The sequence below is a fragment of the Varanus komodoensis genome, unplaced genomic scaffold, assembly GCF_004798865.1.
Source record: "Varanus komodoensis strain SLA01 unplaced genomic scaffold, ASM479886v1 scaffold1, whole genome shotgun sequence".
In the NCBI taxonomy this organism is placed as follows: domain Eukaryota; kingdom Metazoa; phylum Chordata; class Lepidosauria; order Squamata; family Varanidae; genus Varanus; species Varanus komodoensis.
The window spans coordinates 74,884,685-74,912,278 of NW_025335268.1; the positions used below are offsets into that span (position 1 = coordinate 74,884,685).

General features: G+C 66.5%; 1 protein-coding gene across 1 annotated transcript in view; it reads right to left on the reverse strand.

Moving 5' to 3' along the window:
* The window catches only part of LOC123023651 (kielin cysteine rich BMP regulator), a 46,817-nt gene that overhangs the window by 11,665 nt on the left and 7,558 nt on the right, over nucleotides 1–27,594 (reverse strand). The window contains exons 6-37 of the mRNA XM_044430558.1: nucleotides 21,574–21,842; nucleotides 20,996–21,179; nucleotides 20,011–20,078; nucleotides 19,115–19,211; nucleotides 18,430–18,512; nucleotides 17,776–17,869; nucleotides 17,473–17,552; nucleotides 16,383–16,476; nucleotides 15,060–15,142; nucleotides 12,814–12,907; nucleotides 12,401–12,480; nucleotides 12,196–12,295; nucleotides 11,622–11,707; nucleotides 10,774–10,867; nucleotides 9,926–10,078; nucleotides 9,043–9,149; nucleotides 8,194–8,287; nucleotides 7,922–8,095; nucleotides 7,093–7,175; nucleotides 6,920–7,013; nucleotides 6,533–6,715; nucleotides 6,003–6,173; nucleotides 5,739–5,915; nucleotides 5,128–5,213; nucleotides 4,391–4,481; nucleotides 3,214–3,296; nucleotides 2,595–2,768; nucleotides 2,171–2,278; nucleotides 1,888–2,067; nucleotides 1,216–1,486; nucleotides 858–940; nucleotides 102–195 (exon numbers count right to left, since the gene is read on the reverse strand). Of these exons, the coding sequence (XP_044286493.1) occupies nucleotides 102–195; nucleotides 858–940; nucleotides 1,216–1,486; nucleotides 1,888–2,067; nucleotides 2,171–2,278; nucleotides 2,595–2,768; nucleotides 3,214–3,296; nucleotides 4,391–4,481; nucleotides 5,128–5,213; nucleotides 5,739–5,915; nucleotides 6,003–6,173; nucleotides 6,533–6,715; nucleotides 6,920–7,013; nucleotides 7,093–7,175; nucleotides 7,922–8,095; nucleotides 8,194–8,287; nucleotides 9,043–9,149; nucleotides 9,926–10,078; nucleotides 10,774–10,867; nucleotides 11,622–11,707; nucleotides 12,196–12,295; nucleotides 12,401–12,480; nucleotides 12,814–12,907; nucleotides 15,060–15,142; nucleotides 16,383–16,476; nucleotides 17,473–17,552; nucleotides 17,776–17,869; nucleotides 18,430–18,512; nucleotides 19,115–19,211; nucleotides 20,011–20,078; nucleotides 20,996–21,179; nucleotides 21,574–21,842 (3,912 nt within the window). The remainder of the gene's footprint in view (nucleotides 1–101; nucleotides 196–857; nucleotides 941–1,215; nucleotides 1,487–1,887; nucleotides 2,068–2,170; nucleotides 2,279–2,594; nucleotides 2,769–3,213; nucleotides 3,297–4,390; nucleotides 4,482–5,127; nucleotides 5,214–5,738; nucleotides 5,916–6,002; nucleotides 6,174–6,532; nucleotides 6,716–6,919; nucleotides 7,014–7,092; nucleotides 7,176–7,921; nucleotides 8,096–8,193; nucleotides 8,288–9,042; nucleotides 9,150–9,925; nucleotides 10,079–10,773; nucleotides 10,868–11,621; nucleotides 11,708–12,195; nucleotides 12,296–12,400; nucleotides 12,481–12,813; nucleotides 12,908–15,059; nucleotides 15,143–16,382; nucleotides 16,477–17,472; nucleotides 17,553–17,775; nucleotides 17,870–18,429; nucleotides 18,513–19,114; nucleotides 19,212–20,010; nucleotides 20,079–20,995; nucleotides 21,180–21,573; nucleotides 21,843–27,594) is intronic.

The window sequence follows — 27,594 nt, forward strand, 5'->3', positions numbered from 1 at the left end:
TGTTGGGGTGCGGTTGCTGGGCCAGCCAGGCCGGGGCAGAGGGATTGGTCGGGGAAAAGGGGGGCACGCACGCTGCTGCAGAGGGCCGAGGGCGGGGGCACCTTTGCAGCGGGGACAGCAGACCCCTGGCTCAGTCGTGGGGTCGGCGCACGGGGCCGGGGGGCAGCGGATCACCTCGCAGCGGACGTTCCCGTCCTGCAGGGAGAGAAGAGCGGGGGCCGCTTCAGGCACGCAGCCCCCGGCGGCCCCCGCCCTCGACGGAGCGGCCGCGAGACCCCTCCCGGGACGGGCGCGACCCGCGGGGCCGTGGGCTCACCTGGCAGGTGCAGCTGAGGCAGGACTCCGGCCGGAAGGCCTCCCCGTGGGCGCGGCGCTCGCCCTCGAAGAGGCAGTCGCGGCACAGGGGGCAGCACTGCCCGGGGCCCGGGGCCGGGTGGGAGCAGAGCGCCTCCTCGCAGGGCACGGCCTCGCACACGCTCTCGCCGCCCTGCAAGGGAGGCCGTGTGGGCGGGTGGGCCGGCCGCCCGGGGTGCGACCCGCTGGGGGGGTGCCTGGGGGGCGCCTCGGCAGGCCCGCGCATCGGGGGCTCTGCAGGCGCGTGGACGGTCCCGGAGGCGGAATCGTGGCTGCAGCGGCCCCCGTGCCCCCCCGCCCGAGCTGTCCCGCCATGTGGCAAGGGGCGGGGGGGCGACCCACCCAGAAGGGCCTCTTGCCTCCCCCCCAGGTCAGGCTCCCCCCACCAGCGGGTCACCACGACCCGCTGCTGGCACCCGGCTGGCCGAGCCCAGACACGCTGGCCGCCTGCAGCGGGACTGGGGGGGGCAAGAAAGGGGGGGCAGCAAGGCAAGGGGTCTCACCACACAGGAGCACTGCTGGCAGGGGTCCAGGTGCGAGAGCCACTGGGAGCCCTCGGGGTGCTCCCGGCCCCCGTGCTGGCACACTGAGGAAGCGGGGGGAGAGGGTTAGAGCGCCCCCATGCCACCCCCCCGGCCTCGGCCCACAAGTCTGCCGCCCCGGAGCCCCTCCCCACACCTCGCTTCTGCGAAGCAGGGAAGTTGGCCCCTCGCCCAGTGCTAGCCCACAGACCCGGCGGAGGGGGCAGGCCGGAGCGTGGCCGCTGCAGCCCAGCAGGCAGAGCCGCGCCTGCTCCCCCGGAGGCAACCGGGCTGCGGGGAGGGGCCCCTGCCCACAAGGCCCCGCCGGCCAGCTCCTTACCCAGGCACTGGGGGCAGCACTGCCCAGGCGCACGCCGGGGGGCCGCGCACGGCGTTGGGGGACAGGCCGCCGGGGCACAGAGCACGCTGCCGCGCAGGCAGGTGCAGCGCTGGCAGGGGTCGGAGGGCGGGACAAAGGCCTGCCGGTCGGCAAGCTCCCGGCCCTCGTGGAGGCAGCCGTCGCAGGCGGGGCAGCAGGCCGGGGCGACGGGGGGCAGCGGGTGCGAGCACTGCGTCGGGCAAGGCTTGGGCTGGCACGTCACGACTTCCGCCTGTGGGGAGGGAGAGAGAGGCGTGGGCTGTGGCGGCCCCCACACGCCCCCGCAGCCGCGCTGGATCAGAGTGCACACCCGCCCCCGTCGCCACTGGGGCCTGGTCTCACTGGGTGGCCCCTGGGGGAGGGAGCTCCCTGGAGAGGTCCCACAGCAGCGCAGGCCCGGCCGGGCCCCCTTCCCCAGCCGGCCACTGGCTGAGCTGCCGCCGGGGACCCACGGCTGGGTCTCTGGCAGAGGGGCTCCGAGGCCGCGAGGGGCGCCCTTGGGTGGGTCAGGAGGGCGCCAAGGAAGAGCGAGCCAAGTGCCTGTGTCCGGTCTCGGCAGGAGTGCGGCATCTCCCGCCTGGGCTTCCCGGGAGGGGTGCGTGGCCCGGGGCCCCGATCCAGCCCCCCACTCACCAGGCAGGTGCAGGTGCGGCAGGCGTCCTCCAGCGGGCTGAAGGCCTCCCCGCTCTGGTAGAGCCGGCCCAGGTGGAGGCAGGGCCCGGGGCACCGCGGGCAGCACTGGCCGGGTGGCGTGACGGGGCTCCGGCAGGGTGCGGGCGGGCACGGGGGGGGCGAGCAGGTCACGCTGCCGCTCTGGGGGCGGGAGGAACGAGCCCCAGTTATGTGCATCCCGGGCGCTTCCGGGCACATTCTGGCGCTCAGAGGCCCCTCTGGAGGGTTGGCTCTCCCCGCCCACTGCACCGCACTGCCTCTCAGGCAGCTCAAGAGGCGGGAGAAGGCCCTGGAAGCCCCGCGGAGGTGCTTCCATGGTGCCGTTGCCGGGCGGGTTGTTGCGGGTCGGGGCCTGTGGGGCCACAGCACCCGGACCGTTTCATTGGCAGGGAGAATGGGGGGGCAGCGCACCATGCTGGGCCCCCCGGCCCCCCAGGTCTCACGGCCCCCTTCACAGCAGCTGGTGGGGAGACGAACCCTCCCAGACGCGTGACTTGCCTCGCAGAGCAAGAACCGGATGCACACCCCGAGGCTGCAGGATCGGAGGGGAGGGCTGCCGAAGACCCCCGAGGGCAGGGGGCCGCCGTGGGCAAGCACGAGGGCCACGTCCCGGCCCAGTGGCGGCTGGGACGCTGCAGTCCCCTGCCCCCCCCCCCGTCGCTCCTTACCAGGCACTGACACTGGCTGCAGGGGTCCCGGGGGTCGGGGAAGCGCTCGCCGTCCCCGCAGTCGCGCCCGTGGAAGTGGCAGGCGTGGCAGGAGGGGCAGCCGCACGGGTCCCGGGACGGGTGAGGGCAGAGGGGCGGGGGGCACAGGCGGGGCCCACAGGAGACGTCGCCTTTCTGGGAAAGAGGGAGGAATGCTGGGCGTGTGCGTGGCCGAGCCACCGGGGCAGCCCGTGGCCTGGCGACGCTGAGGGCCGTGGCCGTGGCCGAGCCCGGAGCTGCCACGGGGGGGGGTGTGGAGCGCTGTGCCCCCTGTGGCCTGCCCCACCCTCCCAGCTGCAGTGGCAGGACCCCCCCCGCCACTGGAGTGTGCCTCGCGTGCAGAAGGCTCGGGGCTCCATCCCAGGGGGGCGCACGAAGCCCCCACCTGCATGCTGGGAGTCACGGCCTTCATGCAGATGAGGACCGCAACTCCCGCAATCCTCCGCCCGCAAGGCCACTCCAAAACATGCCTGCTGCCCCACCCAGCTCGATGCATCCCGCCCAGCCCGCCTGCGCCCAGCCGGCCCTGCCCACGGCTCTGCCCCACGGCTCTGCCCCACGGCTCTGCCCCACGGCTCACCAGGCAGCGGCACTCCTCACAGGGCTTGCTGGGGGCGGCGAAGGCTTCTCCATCCCCGTATTGGCGCCCCTGGAAGCTGCAACCTGGGGGGGGGGGGGGGGGGGCGGCAGGCGTCTTCGAACCACGGAGAAGGGCAACGCCCCCCCCCCCCGGATGGCACCGGTGGGCCCCACACACCGCGCAGGCGGCCTGCCCGCCTGTCCCTTCGTGCCGCCTCGGCATTGAAAGATGGATGCAGAAATCCCATGTTGTACAGCCCTAACTGGACCGCACCACTTCCGTGCACGGGGGTCAGATCAAATCAATCAGTCCCCACCACGTCACACACTCCCAGCAAGTGGAAAGGCGGCGCTTCCGGACGGAGGGCCGTGGCATGGCTGGCTCCAGCCTGGTGGGGGTGGGGCTGAAGCAGCCTCCTCCTCTTGGCCCCCCCTGGGCTTACCTGCCGCTGAGCCCAGCCGCCCTCTCCATTGCCCACAATGCCCTGGGGTGATGCCGGGGGGCGCCGTGCAAGCGGGGCCGGGAGGCCAAGGCGACGTGGAGAAGATTCGAGTCCTCCCTTCATTCTGGAGCTGGCGGGCCACCACTCGCTCGGGCACCTTGCCCAGGCCCGGCCCACTTGCCAGCAGGCTAAGGCTAGCGAAACCGTCCAGGGCCAGAGAAAGCATCTCTGGAGCAGGCCCTGCACCGCCTCCTTCTGGCAGCCCGGGGCCGCCCCTCGTGCGCGGAGGGTGGAGGCCCTGGCCCAGCGGGCGGACCCCGAGGATGCCGCACGGAGGGGCCCGCAGCAACTGCACCCGCACAGCTGCGCCAGTACTCGCTCGTCCAAGAGAAGAGCCAGGCTGCGCTCCAGGTGCCTCGGCAATTCCCCTGCCCTCACCCGGAGACCAAGTCCCCGCAGGGGCCCCGCAGACGCCTCCGAGCCCCAGCACATCCGCCAAACGTCCGTCTCCCCAGCCCTGCACGGGCTCGACGGCTGCTCCTCGCGTGCCCACGGCAGTGTCCCCCCACCTGCGCCCAGGCCGCCTCCTGCCTTCTTCCCCACTCTTGGACTACACCCCCCATCCTCCCCAGCCAGCACGGCGCTTTGTGCCAGGGGTGATTGCATGGCAAGACACGCGGGAGATCCCAGGCTGGGGAGGCGGCCCCGGGGACCCCTTCCCTAGGCACCACCGACCTTCACACACGGGGCAGGAACACGGACCGGGGACTGGATCGGCACAGGGGGCCGGCGGGCAGAGCTTCCTCAGGCACTGGACCGAGCCGGCCTGCAAGGAGAGAGGTTGTGGGGTTCCCTTCCTCGGATGCCCCCCGCTGACCTGCAGATCGCAAGCCGGGGCGGCCGGGAGCAGTCCTTCGGCGCTGGGCCAGGGGCTGCGCCCCCCCCCCCGACGACGCAGCGCAAGCGCCCCGGCATTACCAGGAGGCAGTGGCGGCACCGGAGCTGTGGTGCCCCAGAGCCTCAGTGAGAGCTGGGCGGGAAATGCTCTGCCCGCTGCCCCTCCGCCCTCCAGCTGTTTCCTCGCGTCAAGGCAAACCGAGTGCTTTGGAACGGCCCCAAATGAACGTGCCGCTGCTTCTCCGCGTCGGTGCAGCCGCACTGGGTTCTTTTCCGACGACGACCGACCTGCGGCCCCTTGGATTTCCGGGGAGGCCCCAGGAAGAAGCGGGCAGTGCGAGCACAGGGCTCAGCAGGGGCACATCCGGACCCCTGAACCTCCCCTGGGGACGGGGCGCTCCAGGAGGGACAGTCCTCCCCAGCGCAGCCCCTTCTGGAAAACCCTCACGAGGGAAATGGCACTTTCCAGGCGCAAGTTCCCCCCAGCGGGAGCCCGCGCGTCCAAGCAGCGGCTGCTGGGCCCCCCGTTCCCAGCCCCCCGGCTGGACGCGTGCCCCTCGGGCCGCGGCACTCACCCGGCACGTGCACTGGGCGCAGAGCGGGTCTCCGGGGTCGGCGAAGCTCTGCCCGTCGCCGACGGTGACGCCGTTATAGGAGCAGCCTGTTTGGAGACGGGGTGGGGGGTGGGGAGGGGTTACCCGGCGCCTCTTGGGACCCCCGTTTGCGCCTCTCTGCCCCCCCCTTAGGGTGCCTGGGAGTCGGACGAGGGGCTGCCGCCGTGGGGGGGGTCCCGTGCAGCTGCAGGGCTTTTAGGCCTGGGAAGGGAAGCCGAACCAGCGTGCGGAAACACGGAGGTGCCAGAAAGGGCTTCCGGCTGCCCTGACGGGGTGCCCCTAAATGCCCCCTACGCTTGGAGGTTATTTGAGTCCGGGCTTCTTACCGGGAAGCGGCCTGCACGGCCTGCCCTCAAAGCCAGAACAGATTAAGAAGAGGGTGCTCTTGAGCACGCGCAGAGCACGCTTCCTGTTTTAGGGCAGTGGCGGGCGATTGGCCTCGGAATGCCCGTCCCGCCTTTTCCTTCTGTGCTCTCTGCTCCTGCCTCGGCTCCGGCCACGCGCCGCGCCCGGTCCCGTCTCGTCCCGTGCCCCCCGCCGCCCGGGCCGGCGCCCTGGCGCTCTGCCCTCACCGTGGCACGCGGGGCAGCACTGGCCGGGCAGCCGGGCGGGGTGGCTGCAGCCGGCCTGGAAGCAGGGCCTCTTCGCGCAGGTGACGAACCCGCCCAGGCAGGAGCAGAGGCCGCACGGCTCCTGGGGGTCCGGGAACTCCTGGCCGTCCAGGTAGTGCTCAGAGAGGTACTCGCAACCTGCGGTGGAGGAAGGGAGAAGGAAGCACCGGGGGAAGCGCCCCACCGCCCCCGCCCCCGCCCCCCCGCCCCGCACAAGCCCCTCACCTTCACAGGCCTTGCAGCATGGCCCTGGGGCCGGGAAGGGGCACTCGGCCGGGGGGCAGGCCCGGGGTGAGCAGGTGACGCTCCCCTCCCAGCAGAGGCAGGTCCGGCAGGGGCCCGCGGGGTCTTCGAACGGCTCCCCGTTGGGCAGCTCCTTCCCCTGGTAGAGGCAGCCTGTGGCAGGGCAGGCGCAGGGAGGCACCGTCAGCCAGGGGACCGGGACCCCTGGCCGGGGGGGGGGGTCGCGGTAGCAAAACAGGACGCAGGAGAGATGCAGAGACCCCGCCCCACTGGGTGAAGGACTCGAGTCGCCCAGCCCAGCCCCGGCCTTGGCTCCAGCTCCAAAAGGGGGCCCATCAGCGGCCCACCTCGCCGGGCTGTTGTGAGCACGGGTGAGGGCTCCCTGCCGGGCAGGACGGGGCTGCGCCCTGCTCGCTGCTTGATAGCCGGCAGGTTGGGCCAAGAGGGCCGGGCCCCCGGGCCGGGTGCCGGGTGCGGCTGGGGGCCCACGGAGGGCCGGGGGGCGCTGTTACCATCGCAGGAGCGGCAGCAGCCCTGCTGCAGGGGGTGGGTGCACGGGGGGGGCGCACAGGGCCGGCGCTGGCACGTGACGGTCCCGTTGCTGCAGAGGCACTCGCGGCACTGGTCCGAGGGGTCGTGGAACCGCCCCGCGTGCGGGTAGGACAGGCCCAGGTAGAGGCAGCCGGCTGGGGGGGCTGAAGGGGGAGGCTGTCAGGGGCTGCTGGGGGGAGCCCCCCGGCCGGGGAGCCTCGCCCGCCACGGGCAGGCGCCCCCTGCGCTGCCCACCCTCCTTCCTTCCCCTCCAGCGCAGCCCCATTCCAGGATCGGGGCCCGTGGGCGGAGGCACGCCAGCCTGCGCCCGCCCCCCCCCCCCGAAGCGGTGGCTGGGCCGCCCGTACCTGGGCATCGCGGGCAGCACTCGCCGGGCACCACGAGCGGCTCGGGGCAGGGCAGGGGCGGGCAGCGGCGGGACAGGCACTGCGCGTTGCCGTTCTGCGCGGAGAGGGGGGCGTGAGGGGCCGAGGGCGGGACCCCGAGGAGGGAAGCCCCCCCCCGCCCGCCCGGCACTCACGATGCAGTGGCACAGCCGGCACCGGTCCGTGGGGTGGGGGAACTCGGCCCCGTTGGGGTACTCCTTCCCCGCGTAACTGCAGCCTGTGGGAGAGTGAGCGTCACTGGCCGGGCGCAGCGCGGGGGCGGCGGGAGGGGGCGGGGGGCCCTTTCTGGGGGGCGGCGCGACTCCGGGCGCGTGGTCCGCTCCTCTCAGCGGCTCTTCTGGGGGTGGAGGAGGGGGCTGAGGGCGCACGGGGGGAGTGCCAGGCGGTTGGGCTGCGGGGGGGGGGGCTGGCCGCAAGTGCACCCCCACCTTTTCGGGGGCCCCCCGCAGCTAGCAATGCAGCGCCTCGGCCTGCTGCACTGCCTTTCCACTTGCGGGGGTTCCCTTAAAGCCAGGGCAGCATTCAGAGCTGGACTTCCCCTGCCCCACAGTCTGGAGGGGGGCAGTCTTTTCCACGGGGCCAGTTCTCGCAGGTGTCCACCGGCCACAGGTGGACGTGTGGGGTGTCCCCTGCGAAAGGCCCTGCGTGCCTGAGCTGATGGTGCGGGGGGGCTCCTCCCCTGGGATTTATGTCCAGCGTGCCATTTATACCACGCTGCGGCCGCCAACAAGGGCCCTCCGGAAGGAGCCTATTCCCCCCCAGAGCAAGCGCCCCACAAATGGCTGCGGCTGCCAAGGCAGGCAGTCACAGGATGATGGGAGGCGGCATCCAAGGGGTGGCTCCTGGAACAGAGAGGCCCTGGAGGTGGGGCGGGCAGGCCTCGCTGCGGCAAGGCGGAGGAAGGCCGGGGGACGGTTGGAGGCGGCTGGGGGGGGGGGGGGGGGGGGCCCGGATGTGTCCTACCATTGCAGTTGTTCCGGCAGCAGGAGCCCGGCAGCGGGTGGGCGCACAGGGCCCCCGGGCACCGCCGCTCCGCGCAGCGCAGCTCCCCCCCAGCGCACACGCAGGCCTGGCACGGGTCCAGCGGGTTGGGGAGCTCGCTCCCGTCGGGCACCACGCGGTTCTCGTGGGCGCAGTCTGAACCGGGGGACAAGAGGCAGGCCAGGTGAGCGGCGGCAAGACCGCGGCGGGAAGGGGCCAGGTGCCGCGCGGCACTGAGCCCGCTCCCAACTCACCCGGGCACTTTGGACAGCAGGATCCAGGCCTCTTCTCCGGGTGCGGGCACGTCACCGGGGGGCAGACGGTGGGCGAGCAGCGCACGGTGCCGTCCTGTGGGGCGAGGGGGCACGCTTAGGCCCACCCGCGGCCCCACTGCGGCCCCAGCCACGCAGGTCTGCCACGGCACTCGGGGGGGGGGGGGTGGCGGGAGGCCGCGCTCTGGGGCCGGCCATGGAGGCGGCTGGCGTCTTTCCCGGTAAGCGCAAGTGTGCGGAGCACAGGACCCCGCGGGCCGCTGCTCAGCCATGTTCCCAGCTCCCAAGACGGGCCGCAAGCGAGGCCGAGGGCAAACCCTGCGCCGGAGCATCTGCCTCTTACAACGATGGCAGCGAGTTAGAACCGCTTTGGCAGGGATCTCAGCCAGGTAGCCTTCACTGGCCCTGAGCCGCTCTCCAGCCCGGAGCCAGAACTCGCAAGCCGCCCACGGAGGGACGGCGCCTTGGCAGTGGCGGCCTCGCTTTGGCGCCCCGTCCCAGGGAGCCAGGCCAGGCCCCTTCGCTGCTGGCCACGGTCCTCTGCAGAGCGCTTTCTCCCAGCCTGCCTTCGGTTAGGGGAGACACGGTCCTGGGGGAAAGCTGGCAGGCCCTGCCGAAGGAGTGCCTTTCAGGGCACGGCGGGGCCGCGTTGTTCCCACCTGTGTCAAAGCTCAACCTTGCCTCAATCATGCGGAGAGGACCAGGTGCCCCGAAAGGCAGGGCGAACCTGTGGAGGCCTGGATGAGGAGCCGGCAGAACAAGCACCCGGCCAGCTTTTGGCTGGCTGTGGTCTGGCGACCGCGCAAGCCGGCTCAGCGCCCCGGGGCTCACCGTGCAGCGGCAGCTCTGGCAGGGGCTCTCGGGGTCGGTGAACTCCTGCCCGTTGCTGTAGAGGTGCTGGCGGAAGGAGCACTCCTGGCATCGCGGGCAGCAGGCGCCTGCGGGGAGAGATGTGCCGCGCACTCCAGACACCTGCCGCGCCCGCCCGCCTCCCCTCTTTCCGCCACTGCTCGCTCTCCGCTGGGCAGAGGTTGGCGGGGAGCAGTGGGGTGGAGTGGTCAGCGTGCCAGGCCGGGCCTGGAGGTTCGGGTTCTGGTGCCCTCAGCCATGAAGCTCACAGGGGGGCTTTGGGTCAGTCGCAGGCCCTCAGGCCAGCCAACCTCACAGGGTTGTTGTGAGAAGACTGGGAACCGGTGGGATTTGAGTATAATGGTGACGAGGGGGAGAGGGCCGGGTCGGCATCTTAGGCAGGGTCTGCATTTGCCAGAAATGTTTAGCAAGACACGTTTAAGGGGAAGACAGGTTTAATAATAAAAGCAGTATTACAGATGCCCATCTCTGACCCATTTTCAAGACTTTTTGCAGGGGGCAGCTCTAACCCAGCCTCCCTCAGCCTGGTGCTCTCCAGAGGTTTCGGAGCACCTCCCCGCGTCCCGGAGCAGTGGCCGTGCGGGCTGCGAGGGACAAGCGGGAGAGACGGCGGCACCCTGACGCTCCCCACGCCGCCGCGTCCCCGGCCGGCCGGGGCCAACAAGCAGGAAGTCTGCGCCCCCCGGCCTCTGCCCTCTGCCCTGGCCATCTGGGCGGATGAGCAAGACGAGGGGACGCCCCGGGACGCTCGGCCCCCCGCCACGTGCGGGCACCAAGAGGACCGGCAGCTGCCCACTGCCCGCCTTGCAGGGCAGCCCTGCCCACGGGCCGGGGGGGCACACACCTTGCAGCCGGGCCGGATGCTGGCAGGGAGCCGGTGGGCACGGGAGGGCACTGCAAACCGGCTCCCCCTGGAGGCAGGTGCAGGTGCTGCAGGGGTCCCCGTCCGGCTCCCACTCGGTGCCGTCTTCGAACTCCACGCTGTCCAGGACACACACTGGCGGGGGGCAGATACGTGGGTCAGGCCAGCCCTGCCTTGGGTCCGGGCGGCCGGTGGGCAAGCCTGGCGGCGGACAAGCCCGGGTGGCCGGGGGTCCCAGTCCGGCTGAGAGCATTCTGCGCCAGGCCACTGCCCTGCACTGAGCATCCCGTGGGGGCAGCGGTCCCCACAACCTCCCCGCAGGAGTTCCGTTTGGGTTTATCAAGGTATTGCTCCGCTGAGGACCTCGGGGAGGTTTCTCTGAATGAAAACAGCAGCGATACATCAAACGGTGCTAACACTTCACCACTGAAAGGGGTAAGAAGGCGCAGGCTGGCAGGAGAGGCATCCGAATCCTCCGAGCAAATGCATCCTGCACCACACCCCAGGGCTAATCTCAGCCCACAAGGCAGAACAGTATTAAGACGGTGGTTGACCCTCGAAGAATTAGACCCTCGCCACAAGCGAGACTAGCGGAGCTTCTAAAGAAGCCCCCCCACCCCCCCAGGGCCCTCACCACAGCCTCAGCGATGCTCACGAACTGCGAAAGAGCTTCTCCATGCGGCTCGGCCAAGTGAGCCAAGCCGCATCCTGGCGATGGGGCGCTGCCCCGCAGCTGCACCCGCCTCCTCACCAGGAAGCAGAGCAGGCGCCATGCTGGGCTGTGCCAAGGCTCGCCCCCCCCTTGGGGCAGTTCTGGGTTCAAGGATCACCTTTGCAGACCGGGCAGCAGAGCGCTGGGTCTCGGACTGGCTGGGAGCAGAGCGCGAGTGGACACAGCTCCTCGTGGCACCGGACCTGCCCGCCCTGGCGGAGGCACAAGCGGGGAAGGCTGAGCCCCAGAGGCCACGTGGGCACGGCTCGCGTTTTAGGGGTGGCGCTACGCCCCGTGAGCCGCCAGCTCGCAGCCCGCGGGGAAAGACAGGAAGGCTTGGGGGGGAGCCGGGCTCTAGCGCGGGCCACTCCGAGCGCCGCAGAAAGTGCCTTTCGGACCAAGCCGCTTGCTGGGCCCACCACCCCTCGGCTGCTGGGTCCCGAACGATCCCAAGCAAGTCCCGACAGACAGGGGCTTCCACCTCGCAGCACGGCCAAGCTAGCACGGACCGCTGGCATCCTGGGAGTCCTTCGCTAAAGGATGCTTGGCTAAGCGCGCCCCCGCGTTTGGACGCAGCCCATCCTTGGCCCCAAATGCAGGGACAGCGCAGGTGCTGAGCCCTGGGCCAGAGGGCTGACCTTGGGAGGCTTTGGGGGCCGCGTCCCCGGGGTAAGAGCCGGATGATGCCTGAATGCATCCTTCTCAGGGAGGCCCCCCCAAAGGCAGCAAGAAGGGTGGCTGCTAGGGCAGGGCCTCCTCCGCTGTGGCACCTGCTCTGTGGGATCAGCTCCCCAAAGAAGTGCCCCTGGCACCCGCTTTATGCTCCTTTTGCTTCCGGGTGAAGACCAGCTTCTTTTCCCGGTGCAGTCCCACCCCGAAAGGGATCCCTCCCACACCCCAAATCCCTGGGACTGTGGCCATCCTTCCCGGCCACGTCCTCTCACGCGCGACCCCCACCCGACTCACGGAGCACGTGCAATGCAGGCAGGGGCTGCCCCCGGGCGGCGTGAAGGTCTCCCCGTCCTGGTACAGGTGCGCTTCGAATTCACAGGCTGCCAGGCAGGATTTTGAGGCAGGAGGACAGACGTGGGTGCTCAGGCACGTGCCCAGCTCACCTGGGAACGAGTCCCTGCCCGCTCGGCCCTCCCAGCCCGCCCTCGCGGCCCCGGCAACCCACACCCCCACTCCTTCCCTCGTCCTCCTCTCCGTGGCTGGTGTTTCGTACAGCATGCAGGTCGTCTTGCCCCCGTCCTTCGGGGCGGGACCCCCGGGGCTCTAATGCCGGCCTTCTGGAGCCTGGCCCAGGCGAGAGGGTCCCTGGAAGTCCTCCCGTCTGGCCCCTCGGGCAGCCTGCCCCAGGCCTGGCAGATCAAGGAGAAGAGAGGACCCCCCACACAGACCGGGGCCTCCGCTCCCGCCTTGCCCGCTGCTCTCTCGCCCCCTCTGCCCCGCCTGGGGGCTGCCAGGGGCCCCGGCCCCTGCATGGGACCAGCGGGAAGCGGGGGCTGTGGCGGGAGGGGGGGGCGAGGCGAGGGCTCACCGCTGCAGGTCGGGCAGCACTGGCCCGGGAGCTTGCCTGGGTGGCTGCAGGGGGCTGGCGGGCAGCTGGCCACGGCCGGCTCACAGGTCACCTCGCCGGCCTGAGAGAGCAAGCGGGACGTCAGGACAGGCCTCCGCGCACCCCACCCTGCCCTCGGGGCCGCTCAGCCCATGGACGGGGGGGCGGGGGGCGGCCCCAGACTCACCGCGCAGCTGCAGCGCTGGCAGGCGTCCCTGCTCCGCACGCGGTCTCCACTGCGGTACTCCTGCCCTTCCCAGTGGCAGCCTGGGGGCCCCGGGACAGCGTTAGGGGCAGAGCCGGCTGGGGAGCGCTGTGCCACGGGGTGCGGCTGCCCATCCAAGGCACCCGGGGGGCCGGCCCTGCCCCCGCATGTGCACCCCGCCGAGTCCAGGGGTCCCCCAAATCTGTTTGCGCTGCCCTCCCCTCTCTCAGCCCGCATGGGGGATGGAGCACCCGGCCGCCCAGGAGCACCCGCCTGCCCTTCAGCTCCCTGGCTGCCGTGCTGCCTGTGCCAGGGAACCTCGGGGCAGCCCCTGGAGGCCCCACGCGCCCCGCCTGCTCCCACCCCAGCCCACGCGCCCCCTGTGCGGGCCTCACCGTCACAGACTGGGCAGCAGGTCCCCGGGCGCGGGCTTGCCGGGTGGCGGCACAGGCTGGCACAGCGCCTCCTCTGGCAGACCGCCTTGCCTTCCTGTGGCACAGGGAGGGGGGGCATGGTCATAGGCATCGTCCTCGTTCTCATCCTCCTCTCCATTAGAGGGAACAAAACGCTCCCACACTGTCCCGTAACCCTGAAATGCAGCCAGGCCACGAAGCCATTCGAAAGGCCACGGATCAGGCACAGGGAAACCAGGTAGCTGAGAAGCGCTCGCCAACTGCGCCAAATGCTGGAAAGCGGCAAGGCGGGGGCCAGCGGCCGAGGCTCCCCCCGGGCCGAGAGGAGATGTGCAAAACTGGTGAAGCGGGTGCTTTCAAAGAGGACGCCCTGCGTGTTCCGCGTCGCTCCCATGAAAGCCTCGGCTCCTTGCTAAAGGAGCTCCGGCAAGGAAGAGGGGTCCCTGCTCCGGCTCCCGCCCTGGCTTCTCCCCTTCCAGCAGGCCAGGCCGTGCAATCCAGCGGCGCAACATGGAATGCGCCAGAGACCAGCACCGTCGTGTGCACGCTGGAACCCCAGGCAGAGCCTTCAAGGTCCACCCTGGTTGCCGTTGGACAGAAAAAGGGACTGGGACCCCCAGGATGCCCCCAGCCAGCTCTGCTCTGCTCGGCACGGGGCTATGGGGCTGAGCCAAGGCACCGCGCCCCCTCCCTGCGCAAGGCAGGCGGGGGTCCTTGAAGAGCAGTGGAAGGCGCAATGCCCCATGGCGGGCTCACTCCACCCTCTGCCCCGAGCCCGCAGGGGTCTGCCGTGGCCCCCATCCAGCAGAGGCAGCCGTTGGGCCGAGGAAACTGGCCCGCCCCCCGCGAAGGTGGTCTCACTTCAACTTCCGTCCGCCCTCCGAAAGAAGAGAGAAGACGAAACCTTCTCTCCGCACCCACTTCTTTCTGGACCAGCCAACGGGCCCAATGCTGCAGCGGCTGGAATCGCCCCGACTTTGCCTTCAGGGCACCTCGGACATGGCTCAACCCAGAGTCCCCCCCGGAGGGGCTGTCCATGCCACGGCAGGGTGCTGCGGCAGCCGTGGGCCTCCCCGCCTCCCTTGCCTTCACCTGCCGTGGCTTCCAACTGTCGCACCCCAAGGCTGCGTGCCCCTCGCAGCGGGAGCGGTTATTCCAGACGCCAGCCCCACGGACGCATTTCGGTGGTGTGACCTGGTGCCTGCAACAGCCGGGGGTCGGACCTGATGGCTTTCATGGCCCCTCCCCACTCTTCTGTTCTACCATTCTATGAAATCCATTAGCATCAATTCATTTTAACCCAAACCAAATCCATTAACATCATTAATTCATTTTAAAAGCAAGCACAGGTCCCCTTGACATGGCCTGCCGAGTTCTGGGCATCTCGGTTTCACTGTCTGCGCACGATGGCGCCTGAGGAACCCTTTTATTCGTTTACATAGTTTATGCAAGTGGGTAGCTGGATGGAAATGACCCAGCGCAGGGCCGCTGCGAAAAAGACACACTCCATGATTGGCATAACGAGGAAAGGAACGGGGAGGGGGACGAAATATAAAACCGCCAGGGCTGTATCACCCGTGTACGGCTCTATGGTGCAGCCGCCCGTAGAATTTTGCATACTGTTCAGGTCCCTGGGCCAAAAAAGCTTATAGCAGGGTTGGGAAAAGTGCCGGAGGAAGCCTCTAGGGCTCGGAGCGGCTCCCTTAGAGGAAAGGCTGCAACAGCCCGGACTCCGCTTAGCGTAGGAGAAAGGCCTGCGAGGGGAGAGGCTGCACAGACCAAAACTCTGCCAGGGCATCCCGTGAAGCTGCTTCGTGGGAGATTCAGGGCAGATCCAAGGAAGCGCTTCTTCACACGGTGCAGAGTTAAACTACTGAACATGTGAATTCTCTTCTTGCGTGCTTATTTTCTTCTTCGAATAAATAAACAAACAGATGCCCCACCTTTCCCCCTGGAAATGGTGCCCAGAGCAGCTATGGAGGAAGGACAGCCTGTGTGGAAGCCCTGCCATCTGCCCCAGAATCACTTTCCCAGTGGCTTGGGAAAGGCACTCTGCACATGCTCGAAGGCACTGCTCCCACAGGTGGTTCTCCAGGCATCGGGCCTGACCTCCAGTCTAAGTCTGGTCAAATTAAGCTCTTCTATCGTGACGGAGAGAGAGAGAAAGAAAGTGCCAGGGGGGGTGGGGCGGGGGTGAAGCAGCTTCCAGCGCTGCCTTCTGGTCTTACCAAGCACTTGCACCGCAGGCACGGGTCTGCGGGGGGCGTCCACTCCTCGCCGTGTTCGCGCCGGGCAGTGCCATCCACGCATCCTGTGGGGCACAGCGAAGGCCGCTCACGGGGGCTGCTGGGGGCCCTCGCGAGCCCAGACCGGAAACCCGGGCCGCAGACGGCCAGAGAGGGTCTGGGACGCCATTTGAGGGGCTGCCCCTCCCCTCGCACAGAGGCGCCGAGGGGGCGCTGCCAACGGGGCCTGGGGCCGGCCGGCCTCGTTCTGCCTCCTTTCGGGGCCGCAGCTCCGGGCCCCTTCCGTGCAGAGCGGAAGCCCTGCGGCCGCTTCAGGTCCAGCCTGACGGCCAGCCTGGAACGCCGAAAAGCTACGGAAGACCAGAGTGCAGTGCTGGTCCTGGGCAGGCCAACTCGGCTGCAAGTCCCACTGCGTTAAATGGGGCTGGCGCCCGAGCAAGTCTGCATGGGACTGTTGCCTTCGGATACTAACCGTGCAGAACGAAAATGTTTTAACAGCCATTTAACATCAAGCAGAAAAGGGTCCGGCTGAACTCCCTTGGGGAGACGGCTGCGGGGTGAGGGGCGCCCCCACGGAGAAGGCCCCGTCGCACAGTCCTGCCACCTCCGCCAAGGGGCCAAGTGCAAGGGGGGGATTGCGTGCATGATTCAGTGGGAAGTCCTCCTGCACAAGCCCTTCCCAGCTCCTCGATGCCCTCCCCTGGCAGCATCCAGCAGGAATGCCCCGGGCGCCGCCTGGCAAGCCTTGAAGCCACGCCGAAAGAGCAGCGGGTGCTCCGCTGCCACAGGCCTTCCGCCTGTCCGTGCATTCCTCTCTGGAGGCAGGGCAGCCCGTCCGGGACGTGACCGCCCCCCCCCCCCCCGTGACAAAGCTATCGCCCCCCGGGGTTTTCCCCAGGCGGGTCGGATCAAAGGCCAGTATCCAGAATTGGTGCCCTTAACAACTTTGGATGCAAAGCCGAGGTGGGAAACCCAGGGGGCTTTCGACTCATGCTCGATTTGGAGGGCACCACAGAGAAATGCAATCTGTCGTCCCCTAATGAGCAGGACACCGGCCGGGTCTGCCAAACGCCAGCTCAGCCGCCCGCCCATCAGCTGCCTATCCACTGCTTCCGAACACCCAAAGCCCTTTCAAGGCCGTCAATGCAGAGGGTCCGTTTCTGCAAATGTGCGCCTGTCCTTTTGGCGGGGAGATCAAGTGTGGCTTTAATCCGGGCGGGTGGAATGTGCCGCCTGCATTCCTGGAAAGGGCTGGGGGGGAGGGGAGGGGGCTGGGGCCGGCCTGGCCTGGCCTCTTCCTCTCACCTGGGCAGCGGGGGCAGCAGTGCCCGGGGGCCTCCTCCGCCTCGGCACAGTCCAGCTTGGGGCAGGCGACGGGGGAGCAGAGCACGTTCCCATCCTGGAGGGGAGGCAGCAGCGGGGCCTGAGCACCTGGCTGGAGGCCTCACTCGCCTGGGCTTGCTCAGGTGCGGTGAAGGGAGGGTGGGCAGGACCAGGCGGCCCCAGGAAGGGCCAAGGGCACTGCCCACTCCCTGCCGGCAGAGGAGCCAAGACCGACTGCGGGAAGAGGGTGCTTGGGCCAGCAACAGCCCTGGCGGAGCTGCCGGGCCTGCGGGTCAGCACGGCCCTGATTCAGGGCATGCCCCCTGCTCACGAGGAGGCTCAGAAGCATCCGACAGGCCACCACACAGCCTCAGGGTCTCCTCGAGCGAGCCATCGCCCGGCACGGTGCTGAGATGGCTGCCAACAGCCCGGCCCGCCCAGACCACAGACATGGAGGCCTGAGACAGGGTGGTCCGCCGGCCCCGGGCCTCGTCCCGTTCCTTGGCGGTTCTGCCAGGAAGGTGCTGGGGCCAGATGGGTCCGTGGGAGCTCACAGCAGGGCCCAGCAAGGGCCTCCTCCCACTCGTGCTCGCCAGCAGCTGGGGCACGGGGGCCTGAGTGTCTGCCCCCAGATCGCTCAGGCCCCGCTGCCCCCGCCCTCGCCTCATCCCAGGGCCTGCGGCTCAGGCGCGCCCCTCGCGGGTGCCCACCTGGCAGGCGCCTGGGACCTCCCCGCTGCTGGGAACGAGCCGCCCGCGGAAGAGGCAGCCGGAGCACCCCGTGTGCGCAGGACGGGGGGCACGGCTGGGCAGGGACGCACGCCAGCCCCGCCGCCTGCAGGGAGAGAGCGGCCGTCGTCCCTTCCGGCGCTGCCGAAGTGGCGGGGGGGAGCAGGGGGGCAAGGTGCCGAAGTGGCGGGGTGGGGGACAGAGGGAAAGGGACACAGCGAGGGACGCGGCCGGCACGGAGGCCGGCTCGATGCCTGGGGGTGCCGACTGCAGCTTCCCATTATCCTCTGGAGCCCCGGCCTCCAAGGCCCCCACTAGGCTGGGAGTCACCCCCCATAGCTCACCGAGCAGGAGCAGCGCCGGCACCCGTCGTCCGAGGTGGCCTCCTGCCCCGGTTCCAGGGGCCGCCCATCCAGCTCACACACTGGGGAAAGAGACGGGATCAGGGAGAGGCAGCCAGCCGGGCCCGAGGGGGTGCCACGGGGCCCCCCGAGCATCGCTGCCTGTCGTGCCAGGCCTCGCCTCAGCCACAGAGTTCTGGGGGGTGGGAGATGTGGTGGTCCCCCTGTTGAAACCCCCCACGGTTCCCTGCTTCCTCTTCCTGAGACCTCTCCTCCGTGTTGCGGTCCTGGCAGCAAGCAGCTCACCTGGGCAGGTGGGGCAGCACTGGCCAGGTTGTGCGACGGGCCTGGAGCAGGGGCTTGGCGGGCACTGGACGGGGTGGCATTGGACCAGGCTCCTCTGGGGGCAAATGGACAGGGTTAGTGCAGTACCCCCCCCCACCGAAAATGCCAGTCACGTTCTTGGACTCCTGAATGGTACCCCGCAAACGGCATCTCCGACCAACACCAAGGGAGCACTTCAGTCCATGTGTGTGTTTGTGAAAGCTGCAGCGATCAAACAGCAAGGAGCAGAAAGACACTCTGCATATGCCTAGAGGAACTCTCATGGAGAGCAGAACTGACACATAGAGTTGCCCAGCCCAAAATTCAATTTCCAGACCTTCAGTGGCTACACAAAAGAACCAAGACCGCGCATGGCTTTTACACGGGGCACGCAGGGGGAACCCCAAGTCCAGGAGTGGCGCGCCGTTGGGGACCAGAGGCTGGGAGGGCCAGCAGGGACTGGCCCTCACTCCTCCTGCCTGGCCGAGGGGCTTCCCAGAGACACTACACCGGGACGGATCGTCAGGTGCGGGCTCGGGGGCTCCAGGATCCTAGCCCCCGGGCTCTCCCGGTCTTGCCCTGCGTGGATGCTGCCCCTGACCAGAGGTGGGGGTGCTGCCCCTCACACACACTCACCAGGCAGGAGCAGTTCAGGCAGGGGCTGGCCGCGGCCGCAAAGGCTTCCCCGTCTCGGTAGCGCTGCCCTTCGTACTCACAGCCTGCACAGAACGGGAGTGGGACGCATCCTGGGTGCTGTGCCGGCAGCCCACCCACCCAGGGCAGCCAAAAGCACCGCTTTCCTCCACTGCCTCTTGGCTGTTCAAGTCTTTTGTTTTATTCTTTGTTTAACTAAACTGTTCATATACCATCCTTCATTGAGCACAAAAGTCATTTTGAAATACATCAAAAATTATAAGGCACCCTAAAAAGAGGGGATCTCATGAAGGGTTCCCACACCAAATCAGTAAATGCAGCAGTAAGCAAATTCATGTTGAGCCGGTGTCGGAGCGCCTCACGGGACCTGCTCCAGAGCCCTCCGTGGCAGCAACAGCCCTCTGAGCCTGGCCGGGCCCCTTCAGCAGCGAGGGCAGCCCTGTGAGCAAGCTCTGGCAGGCCAGTCGCGCTACTCTGGAGCCCCTGGGGGGCGCAACGAGTCCCCTCCTTCCCACCCCCGCGTTGGCGCATTTTCCTGGGGTCAGAGACCCCGTGTGTGTGCACCATACACAGATGAGCACAACACCGATGCCCCTGCGGCAATGCTGGAAGTGGCTCGGAGGCTCTGCAGCCTTCCCTGTGTGCCCCCCCCCCCCCCAGCTCTCACCTGGACGGCAAATGGGACAGCATTCCCCGGGGGGCGTGTGGCGCTCTCGGCAGGAAAGCTCTGGGCATTCCACGGCCTGACACTGCACGGTGCCCGCCTAGCAGAGGGAGAGAGGGGGGCGCCTGACCGGTGGAAGCGGCCTCAAGGGTGAATGCGGCCCTCGGTGAAGCCTGCTGCCCCCCAGTCCCCCCGAGGAGGAAGCCTGATCTCTCAGCAGCCTCGGGGTGCGTCGCCCGCAGCACCAGGAGGCCTCCATCCCAGCCCATGGGTGCACGGAGGCTGCATCAGCACCATTCTGCTCCCAGAATGCTCAGGGGGCCTCTGGGGGGGCAGTGGGTGCCGACAGAACTGTGAATCAGGACAGCTCCGCTCACGGGGGGGCCCAGTCATGCCCCCGCCACCTGCACAATGGGAACAGGGGTAGCGCCCTGCCTTTCGTGGCGAGTGGGTGGGCTGACACAGAGCACCCCGAGGGCCCCCAGAAGCCCTGCCGGAGCCTTCCCCCCGCTTCCCCCCACACCTGCCTGCGGATGCCCCCCCCCCACTCATCCAGTCCCTGCCCTGCGGCGAGCTCACCTTGTAGACACAGCAGGTGCCGGGTTCCCCCAGGTAGCCCTGTCCGTCCGCCAGGTGGCGCCCCTGGTGAAGGCAGCCCCACAGTCCGGGCAGCACTTCCACCGGCAGGGCACTCTGCCACGCAGGTCAGAGAGCGGCCCGGCCTTTGATGGGGGCGCGTGGGGGGCGAGGGATAATCCCGCAGTCCTCTGGCCCTGGACGAAGCGATCCCCACCTCCCCGGCACTATGCACGTGCTCCGGCCCCCCAGGGCGGGCATGCCACCGGGGCAGCGGGACACAGCTGCAGGGGTGGTACGGCCCTGGCAGGCCCCCTCCTCACCTTGCAGTGGCAAGTCAGGCACGGTTCTGGCCGCCAGCTCTCCCCTTCCTGCCGCCCGTCCACGCAGCCTGCAAGGAGGGAGGGCCGAGGTTAGGGTGCAGTTGCAGGAGGATCTGCACCTCTTGAATTTCTGCCTGTGTTGAAGCTGCTGAAGGCACAGGAGCCCCCTTGGTTCTTTCGAAAGCAAGAGAAACGCTTGCAGGGAAAAGCGAGTTGTGTGTCCCGCACAATCAGGTATGGTGGGGGAGGGTTCTATGGGGTTGGAGGGCCTGCAAGGGGGGGGGAGCCTGGGGGAGGGGGGGCAAAAGGGGCGTGTTTCCTTCTCTTCCTCTCCTTACGTTAGGAATTACGGAACAAGACAAGTTCAAAAACAGGAAGATTTTCGGAGCGCTGCGTGGCAACTTGTGTTGTGCTCAGGACCCGTCCGAGTTTGACGCGTGGCGCAAACAGGAAAGCGGGAGAAATTAAGCTGCATTCGAACGTGGCAGTGATGCCGAGTCCCCAGACTGCTCCGAATCGGAGCACCTCTCCCCACCAAGGCAGGTGAGGCGGATTCACCTGCGCAAAGCGAGGCAGCTGTGCCGCAGGGAGGCAAGCGCCCGGTCGGCGGGTCAGGACCCTGTCCGGCAGACGCGGGCTTGCGATCGTGCGCAAGGGGCCGAGCGGGGCAGGGCCCCACGCGCTGCAGCAGAAGCCGCGTTCTCCCGGGCTGCTCCCTGCGCCACCAGGCAGACGAGGTGGTGGCCGGGCAGGGGGCCTCTCTCAGGAGCCCCCGTCCTGCCCCCGGGCTCGTTCCATGGAGATGCTCTCCCAGTGTGAACGATGTCCCCGTGCGCAGGAGCTTGGTCTTTACTTCGCTGTATTTATTGCAGTCCCGGGTCCCCCCAGCTTGCATCGGGACTGCCCCCGGCCTGCAAGACCCCACGGAGCCAACCCGGGGCCCAGGAGCACACCGTCCCGCCTCACGCCCCTCGCATCGTCTCACCGAGGCAGTGCGGCCGGTCGCGCCGCAAGGAACACTCCAGCTTGCCCCGGACGCACGTGCAGGTGGCACAGGGGTCTTTGTTCCAGGAGGCCCCATCCTCGTAGCGCTGCCCCTCCCAAAAGCACGCCGGGCGCTGGCACTCACAGTCCTCCAGGGCCTTCACGCGGCCCAGAAGGTCAGAATTCTACAGAGAGAAGGTGGTGGGCAGAGGTTACCCTGGGAGTGGACGAAGGGATAACATATTCCTGACACGTGCTTAGCACGGAGGCTGCATCGTGGCATGGCAGCTTTTGTTTTTGAAGCCAAGTTTCTAGTCCTTATGGCCAAAGAGTGGGAAAAACAGGAACTGTGCGGGCAGGACCAGGTAAAACTTCAGCATGCTTCTGGAAGTCAAGTGCTTGGCTTTCGAGAACCATGACTACTCCACCCAGGCGGGTCCCCACAGACCCGTCCTCCTCTCCCCATTCCGACACCCTTCCCACATGGCACAACACACATTAAGCCACAGGAGGAGCAGTGGGGGGCATCCCCCTCCCAGTGACAGTGCTGGGAGACGGGGGGGGGGCACTGGGACTCACCTGCTCTTTCACCATGTCCAGCATGGACCCCAGGCCATCCACTAGCTCCTCCAGCCTCCGGATCCACTCTTCCAGGCTGGCCCGGTGGGGCGGCTCCTCTCTCAGGGGCGGGAAGTCGGAAACGCTGGGCTCCCGCTGGTAGTGGCGGATGTCCGTCAAGGCCGGGGGCTCGAGCGGGGAGGGGGCGTCGAGGCCAAACAGCCGGGCCTCGGCCAGGGCCATGTTGTGCTCCTCCGGCATCGCGTAGGGCAGGGGCGGCAGCTCTGGCTCTGCGGGGGGTGGGGGCAGAGGCCCAGAAGCGTCTTGGGATGCCTCTGGACGGTGGGCCCCACGGGCACCCCTCCCCTGGGAGGCGTCGCCCTGTATTCCCACCCTCTGCCTTCTGTCCAGCCACCAGCCCCTGACCCGTAAGAGGTCCCCCCTCCGCACACACATCCCATGACTGCTGAGCTTGCCCGGAGTCTTCGGTGAGGGACTTTGTCAAATGCCCGTCAGAAGTTCAGGTAAATGCCATCACTGCATGACCCCCGTCCGCACCATCTGACCCTCTCAAGAAAGTTGAAAAGGTTGTGAGACAGGACTTACCTTGGCAAAAGCCATGTTGATTCTGTGGCAGCAGGCCAAGTCCTTCTCTGTGTTAACTAATAGTGCCTCTAGTCCTGCTTTCAACCGATTTAATCTTGCCCATTTTTGATATCTCAGATCTCTTTTTATTGTGTTGGATTGGCCATTCTCCAGTCCTCTAGTATGGAGAACTGGAGAATCCTGCATATTTTTCTTAGAATATGAGCAACTTCTTATTTGAGTTCTTTAAGGACTCTGCGATCAATACCACCTGAGCCCAATAACTTATGAATGATCAGTGTGTGAATATGGACGAAAAGTTCCGCTTTCATCATCAGTATTTGCCTCACTTCCGCAAACTCCCTTCCCGAAAAGTCCATTTGGGGACAGGTGAGTATCTTCTATACATTCTGCTGTGAAGGCAGCTGCAAAAAATCCGTTCAGCTGCTCCAGTCTCCTGATCCTCTTCTGACGCTACAATCATGCAAAGACGCACTGGCCACCCTATGAAGTTCCTGCTTCGGATACATTTACAGACCCTTTCCTCGTTTGCCTCTCTGACGGACTCCCTCATCCAGCTCCTTCGCGTTCTCCTCATCTGGGCCAGCAGCCCAGCGGGGATTCCAGACCAAGCGCTGGCCCGAGATGTGTTGCTCGGGCCAGAAAAAGACGAGCCCAGCCACACGCCCCGTGCACAACAGCGAGGTGGGATGGGCGTCCCTTGGACCGCCTTCCGCGCGAGTCCTGCTGAAACGAGGGGGCTGAGCAGGCGTTTCACTGCGCCGGCCTGTCCGGTCTGCCATCTCTGTTGTCGTTAGTTGCGAAGTCGTGTCCGACCCATCGCGATCCCATGGACAACGCTCCTCCAGGCCCCCCTGTCCTCCACCATCCCCCAGATCCACTTAAGCTCACGCCGACTGCCCCAGTGACCCCATCCGGCCACCTCATCCTCTGCCGCCCCCTTCTTCTTTTGCCGTCTATTGTTCCCAGCATTAGACTCTTCTCCAGGGAGTCCTTCCTTCTCATTAGGTGGCCAAAGTATTTGAGCTTCATCTTCAGTATGTGGCCTTCTAAAGAGCAGTCAGGGTTGATCTCCTCTAGGACTGACCGGTTTGATCGCCTTGCGGTCCAAGGGACTCGCAGGAGTCTCCTCCAGCACCACAATCCAAAGGCCTCAATCCTTCGGCACTCGGCCTTCCTTATGGTCCAGCTTTCACAGCCATACATTGCAACTGGGAAAACCGTAGCCTTGACTATACACACTTTTGTTGGCAGGGTGATGTCTCTGCTTTTTAGTATGTTGTCTAGATTTGCCATAGCTTTCCTCCCCAGGAGCAAGCGTCTTTTAATTTCTTGGCTGCAGTCCCCGTCTGCAGTGATCTTGGAGCCCAGGAAAATAAAATCTATCACTACCTCCATTTCTTCCCCATCTATTTGCCAGGAAGTGAGAGGGCCGGATGCCATGATCTTAGTTTTCTTAATGTTGAGTTTCAAGCCAACCTTTGCGCTCTCCTCCTTCACCCGCATCAAGAGGCTCTTTAGTTCCTCTTCACTTTCTGCCATGAGAGTGGTATCATCTGCAAAAACTCTTCCGCAGCTTGGTCAACTCTCTCTTGAACCCACCCGAAGCCAGAGCTGTGACTGATGGAAGAGCCCACCTCCCTGAGTCTCTTGCCCTGTACCCACGCACAGTTGGAGAAGAAACTGCTTTTTAAAGTGTGAGGCAATTTCCCACCTGCGGAATCAAGTCTGCGTCCACACACATACCCAGGTGCTGCAGCCGGAAAGTATTACGTTCCAGGCCAGGGCCTTGGGGGCTCACACCGAATGCTCTTGGAACATGGCAGGCCAGGATGAAATTTGGCACCGGGTGCAGGATCAGCCAAATGTTTGGTGCCAAAACATGGCCACCACCACCAAAGCTTAGATAGTGCAACTGAGCTGGTTTTTAATCTAACTGAGGGGTTTTTGCCACCCGTTTTCACAGTGGGGAGGAGGCAGACCAGCCCCGAGGAAAAGCGGAGCCTCGGCAGCCATCCACCCGTGCTTGGCCTCCCGCTATTCTGGATTTTAAAAGTATGCTTCTGGTCCTCATGCTTGCAAAGATGCCCTTGCAACTTTGGAACGGGGAGTGCAGGCGTCAGGCAGGGGAAGAGGGGCTCAGCCAGCGTGGCAGGCCACAGGACGCCCAGCGCGCACATGCTCTGCGCTCCAGGGAGGCCGAGAGCGGAAGCAGGGCATCACTATGCAAATACGATTAATGCGCATGGCTTAGTCACGCCGACTTGCTTTGTCTTCGGCTCTGCAGGGGAAGCGGCCGGCCTGGCTTGGCCCCGCGCGGTTGGGGGCAGCCCCCCGCCGGGCCGGATGGCGGGCGGGCGGGCGGGGGGCTGCGTCTGGCCCGGGGCCGCCTGCCGAGCCGGGCGCTCCCCCTTCCGCAGGAATTGCCCCCCGCGGCCGGAGCTCGCCCGGTGCCAGCGGCGCCTGACCCTCGGGCTGCCGCCAGGGCAGGGGGCGCCGGGGGCCCGCCTCGCCCGCTCCGCTCGGGGGGCAGGGGCGGCGCGCCCCCCGCGCGGCACTCAATTAGCGCCGGGCCGCGCCGGGGCCAGCCAGCTGCAGCTGCGCCGCCGCCGCGCTCATTAGCAGCGCCGAGGGCCGGCCTGGCCGGCGGGGGGCCGCGGGGGACACCTTGTTCTCCGGCGATGCCGGAGGCTGCTAAGGCGGGCGCCCCCCCGGCCACCCGCCCCAGCAGCGGCACGATGGCAGTGCGGGGGCCAGACGGCCCCCCCCCGCGCCGCCCCGCCGCCCCTCTGGACTGGGATCCCAGGGGGAAGGGAGTGGCTGCTGCGGTGGTCCCAGTCCGGGTTGCGCCCCGGGCGCCTCCCCAGGAAGGGGGGTGTGGGCCGCGCCTGTTCCCCAGAAAAGGAGCAGAGCACCCCACGGAAAACAAAGCGGCGGGGGGGGGGGGCAAAGAACCGCCTAACAGGCGCGTGGGCACGCGAGCACATTTACCGAAGTTAAGTAAGTACCGATCCGGCAATTTAAATGCAACTACAGCGCATCCCGCCCCGAGGCGGTGAGCAGGGCACAGAAGGGGAGCAGGTAATGCCCAGGTGCAAATTCCACCCTCCCCATTGACCTCCCAGCCATTAATTTGCGTTCATTTCTGCAGCTTTAAACCACATGATTTGGGAACAAGAAGCGCAGCAAGAAGTGCTCTGAAAAAGAGCCGGGAAGAGCAGCGATTCCTCTCCATTCTGAGGCAGCTGGAGAAGGCAAGGAAGAGAAGTTCCTTTTGGCTCCAGGCTGAAATCTTTTAATTTTCCCAGTATGTTAAGGTTGATTTTGATGTGGGATTTTATTGTATAGGAAGTGATTTGGATGCTGTGCTCCGCCCTGTTTATTGTAAGCCGGTCCCAAGACCTCAGTAGCCGATGGGATATAAAAGTTTTGAATAAATAATAAGTTCCCATGGTGGGCCGCCTGCTTGGCTTGCACGAAAGTTCACGCTCAGCCCCCAGCCTTGTGGAAGTCCCCCCCCCCCGTCAGGAAGGGTGGCATCGCCCGAGTGAGGCCTCCGGACAAGGTCGCCCTGTTGCTGCTGATGGGAGGGGGTTTTCCTTTACAGCCTTGGAGAACTCTGCGCCTGTCGAAAGCAATCCTTGGACAGCCAGTGTGGGGGCTTTTCTCTGGACTCACAGGAGCGCTGGAGGCTGATCTGGCGTTCCCCCCCCCCCCCAGCCCAATCCTGCCTCCTCCGACTGGCAGTGCCTCTTGAGGGTTCAGGCAGAAATGGGTCTTTTCCATCACCTGCTACCTGACCCTTTAAACTGGAGCACTTGAATAGGGGAAGGGGCCAGGCAGCCTGGTGGCAGAGCACCCGTCTTGCAGGCAGGAAGTCTCAGGCTGAGTCTGGGGTGTAAGGCTGCGAAAGGCTCCCCCCAAATCCTAGCCAGCTGCCAATCGGTGAGGGACCCCACTGGCCTACCTGGGCCGTGGGTCCCCCCGTGGGACTTGCTGCGCGAGGTGCTTGCGTCTGCTCACCTTCCCCCCACTGCAGGGGAATGCTCCGATTTCCTCCAGCAACACCTGGAATTTCCAAGCCCCCCCCCCATTGCCCAAGGGCAGGTATGCTGAGGGAATCAACTGCCAGGCACTTTCGGACCACAAACGCCCAAGACAAGCCCCCGCTCCCCAAAAGGGCCCGTTTGGAGCTGTCTTTGCAGCTATCGAGGGACATGCTCAGGCAAACAGGGCTGAGCTGGAGACCTGTTCCCTTGCTCGTTTGCGCCTTGTCCCACAAGGTCCCTCAACTTGGCAAACTGTCCCAAAAACGGTTTGGACGGAAATTAATCTTCTTGATTAACTGCACCATTTTCCATCTAATCCTATTAGAAGCTGTGTCTGCACTCTGGTTTTGCAATTTAAAGCACTCCTCTTTAATCCAGGCCCTCCAGGCCTGTTGGCCTGCGATTCCCATCCCGACTGGCAAGCGTGGGAGCTGTGGTTCCACAGTCCTGCGGGACACCAGGTTGCGGAAGGCTGATAAGAGCATCCCAGTGGCCCTGCTGGTCCCAAGGTGCACCCCTCTGCACACGCGGAGGCAAACCAGCGGCCCACAGGGTCCCCCAGCTGCACGAGGCCAGGACGTCCCCCCGGCCCCCTCCTCTGGTGAAGGGGGGGGCCGTGGCCAGCAAGGCTGGTGGCCTCGGAGAGCCTTCTCGCTTGCAAATTTTGCCCTCCCCTCGTTAAGTCACAGACGGCAGCCATCACCCCTCCCCGTGGCGTTTAGAGGCTGCGTGAAGAAGGCCTTCCTTTCATCTCCTCCACCCCCCACTAGAACCAGCTTCATGAGAGGACTCTGGGCTCAAGTCTTGTGGGGGAGAGAGAGAACCATCTCCATCACCACTGGCCTCACCGTGAATTATTTTAAACATCTTTTTGACCGGGCAAACCACCCAGAGAGCCATGTCGCTCTTGTGATGGTCTGTAAAACTGTAAATAAACAAAGGCCCATCGTCTCTCCCCTCCTCTTCTTCCTAAGCTGAACCGTCCCAGGTGTTGCAGCCGCTGCTCATGGGGAAGCCGCCCCAGCCCCTGCCCTTCTCTGCCCCTTTTCCCTGCTGAGCAAAGTCCTTTCTCAGGTACGGTGACCAGAACCGAACATGACATTGCAAGTGCGGTGGCACCAAAATGTGTATAAGGGTAGCAAGAGCTTGGCAGTTCTATAGGACTGGCAGAGGCATGAGCTCTAAGGTGCAATTGCAGAAACACAGAAACGGCGAGCCAGAAGGGGCCTCCCGGGCCATCTAGTCTGACCCCCGACTCCAGCTGGCTCCGCTCACGACATGCCCACCATGTGCACGTCCAGCCTGTCCTTGAACACCCTCACCGACGGGGCCTCAACGACCCCCCGTGGGAGCCCATTCCACACCCTCGGGGTCCTGACTGTGAGTA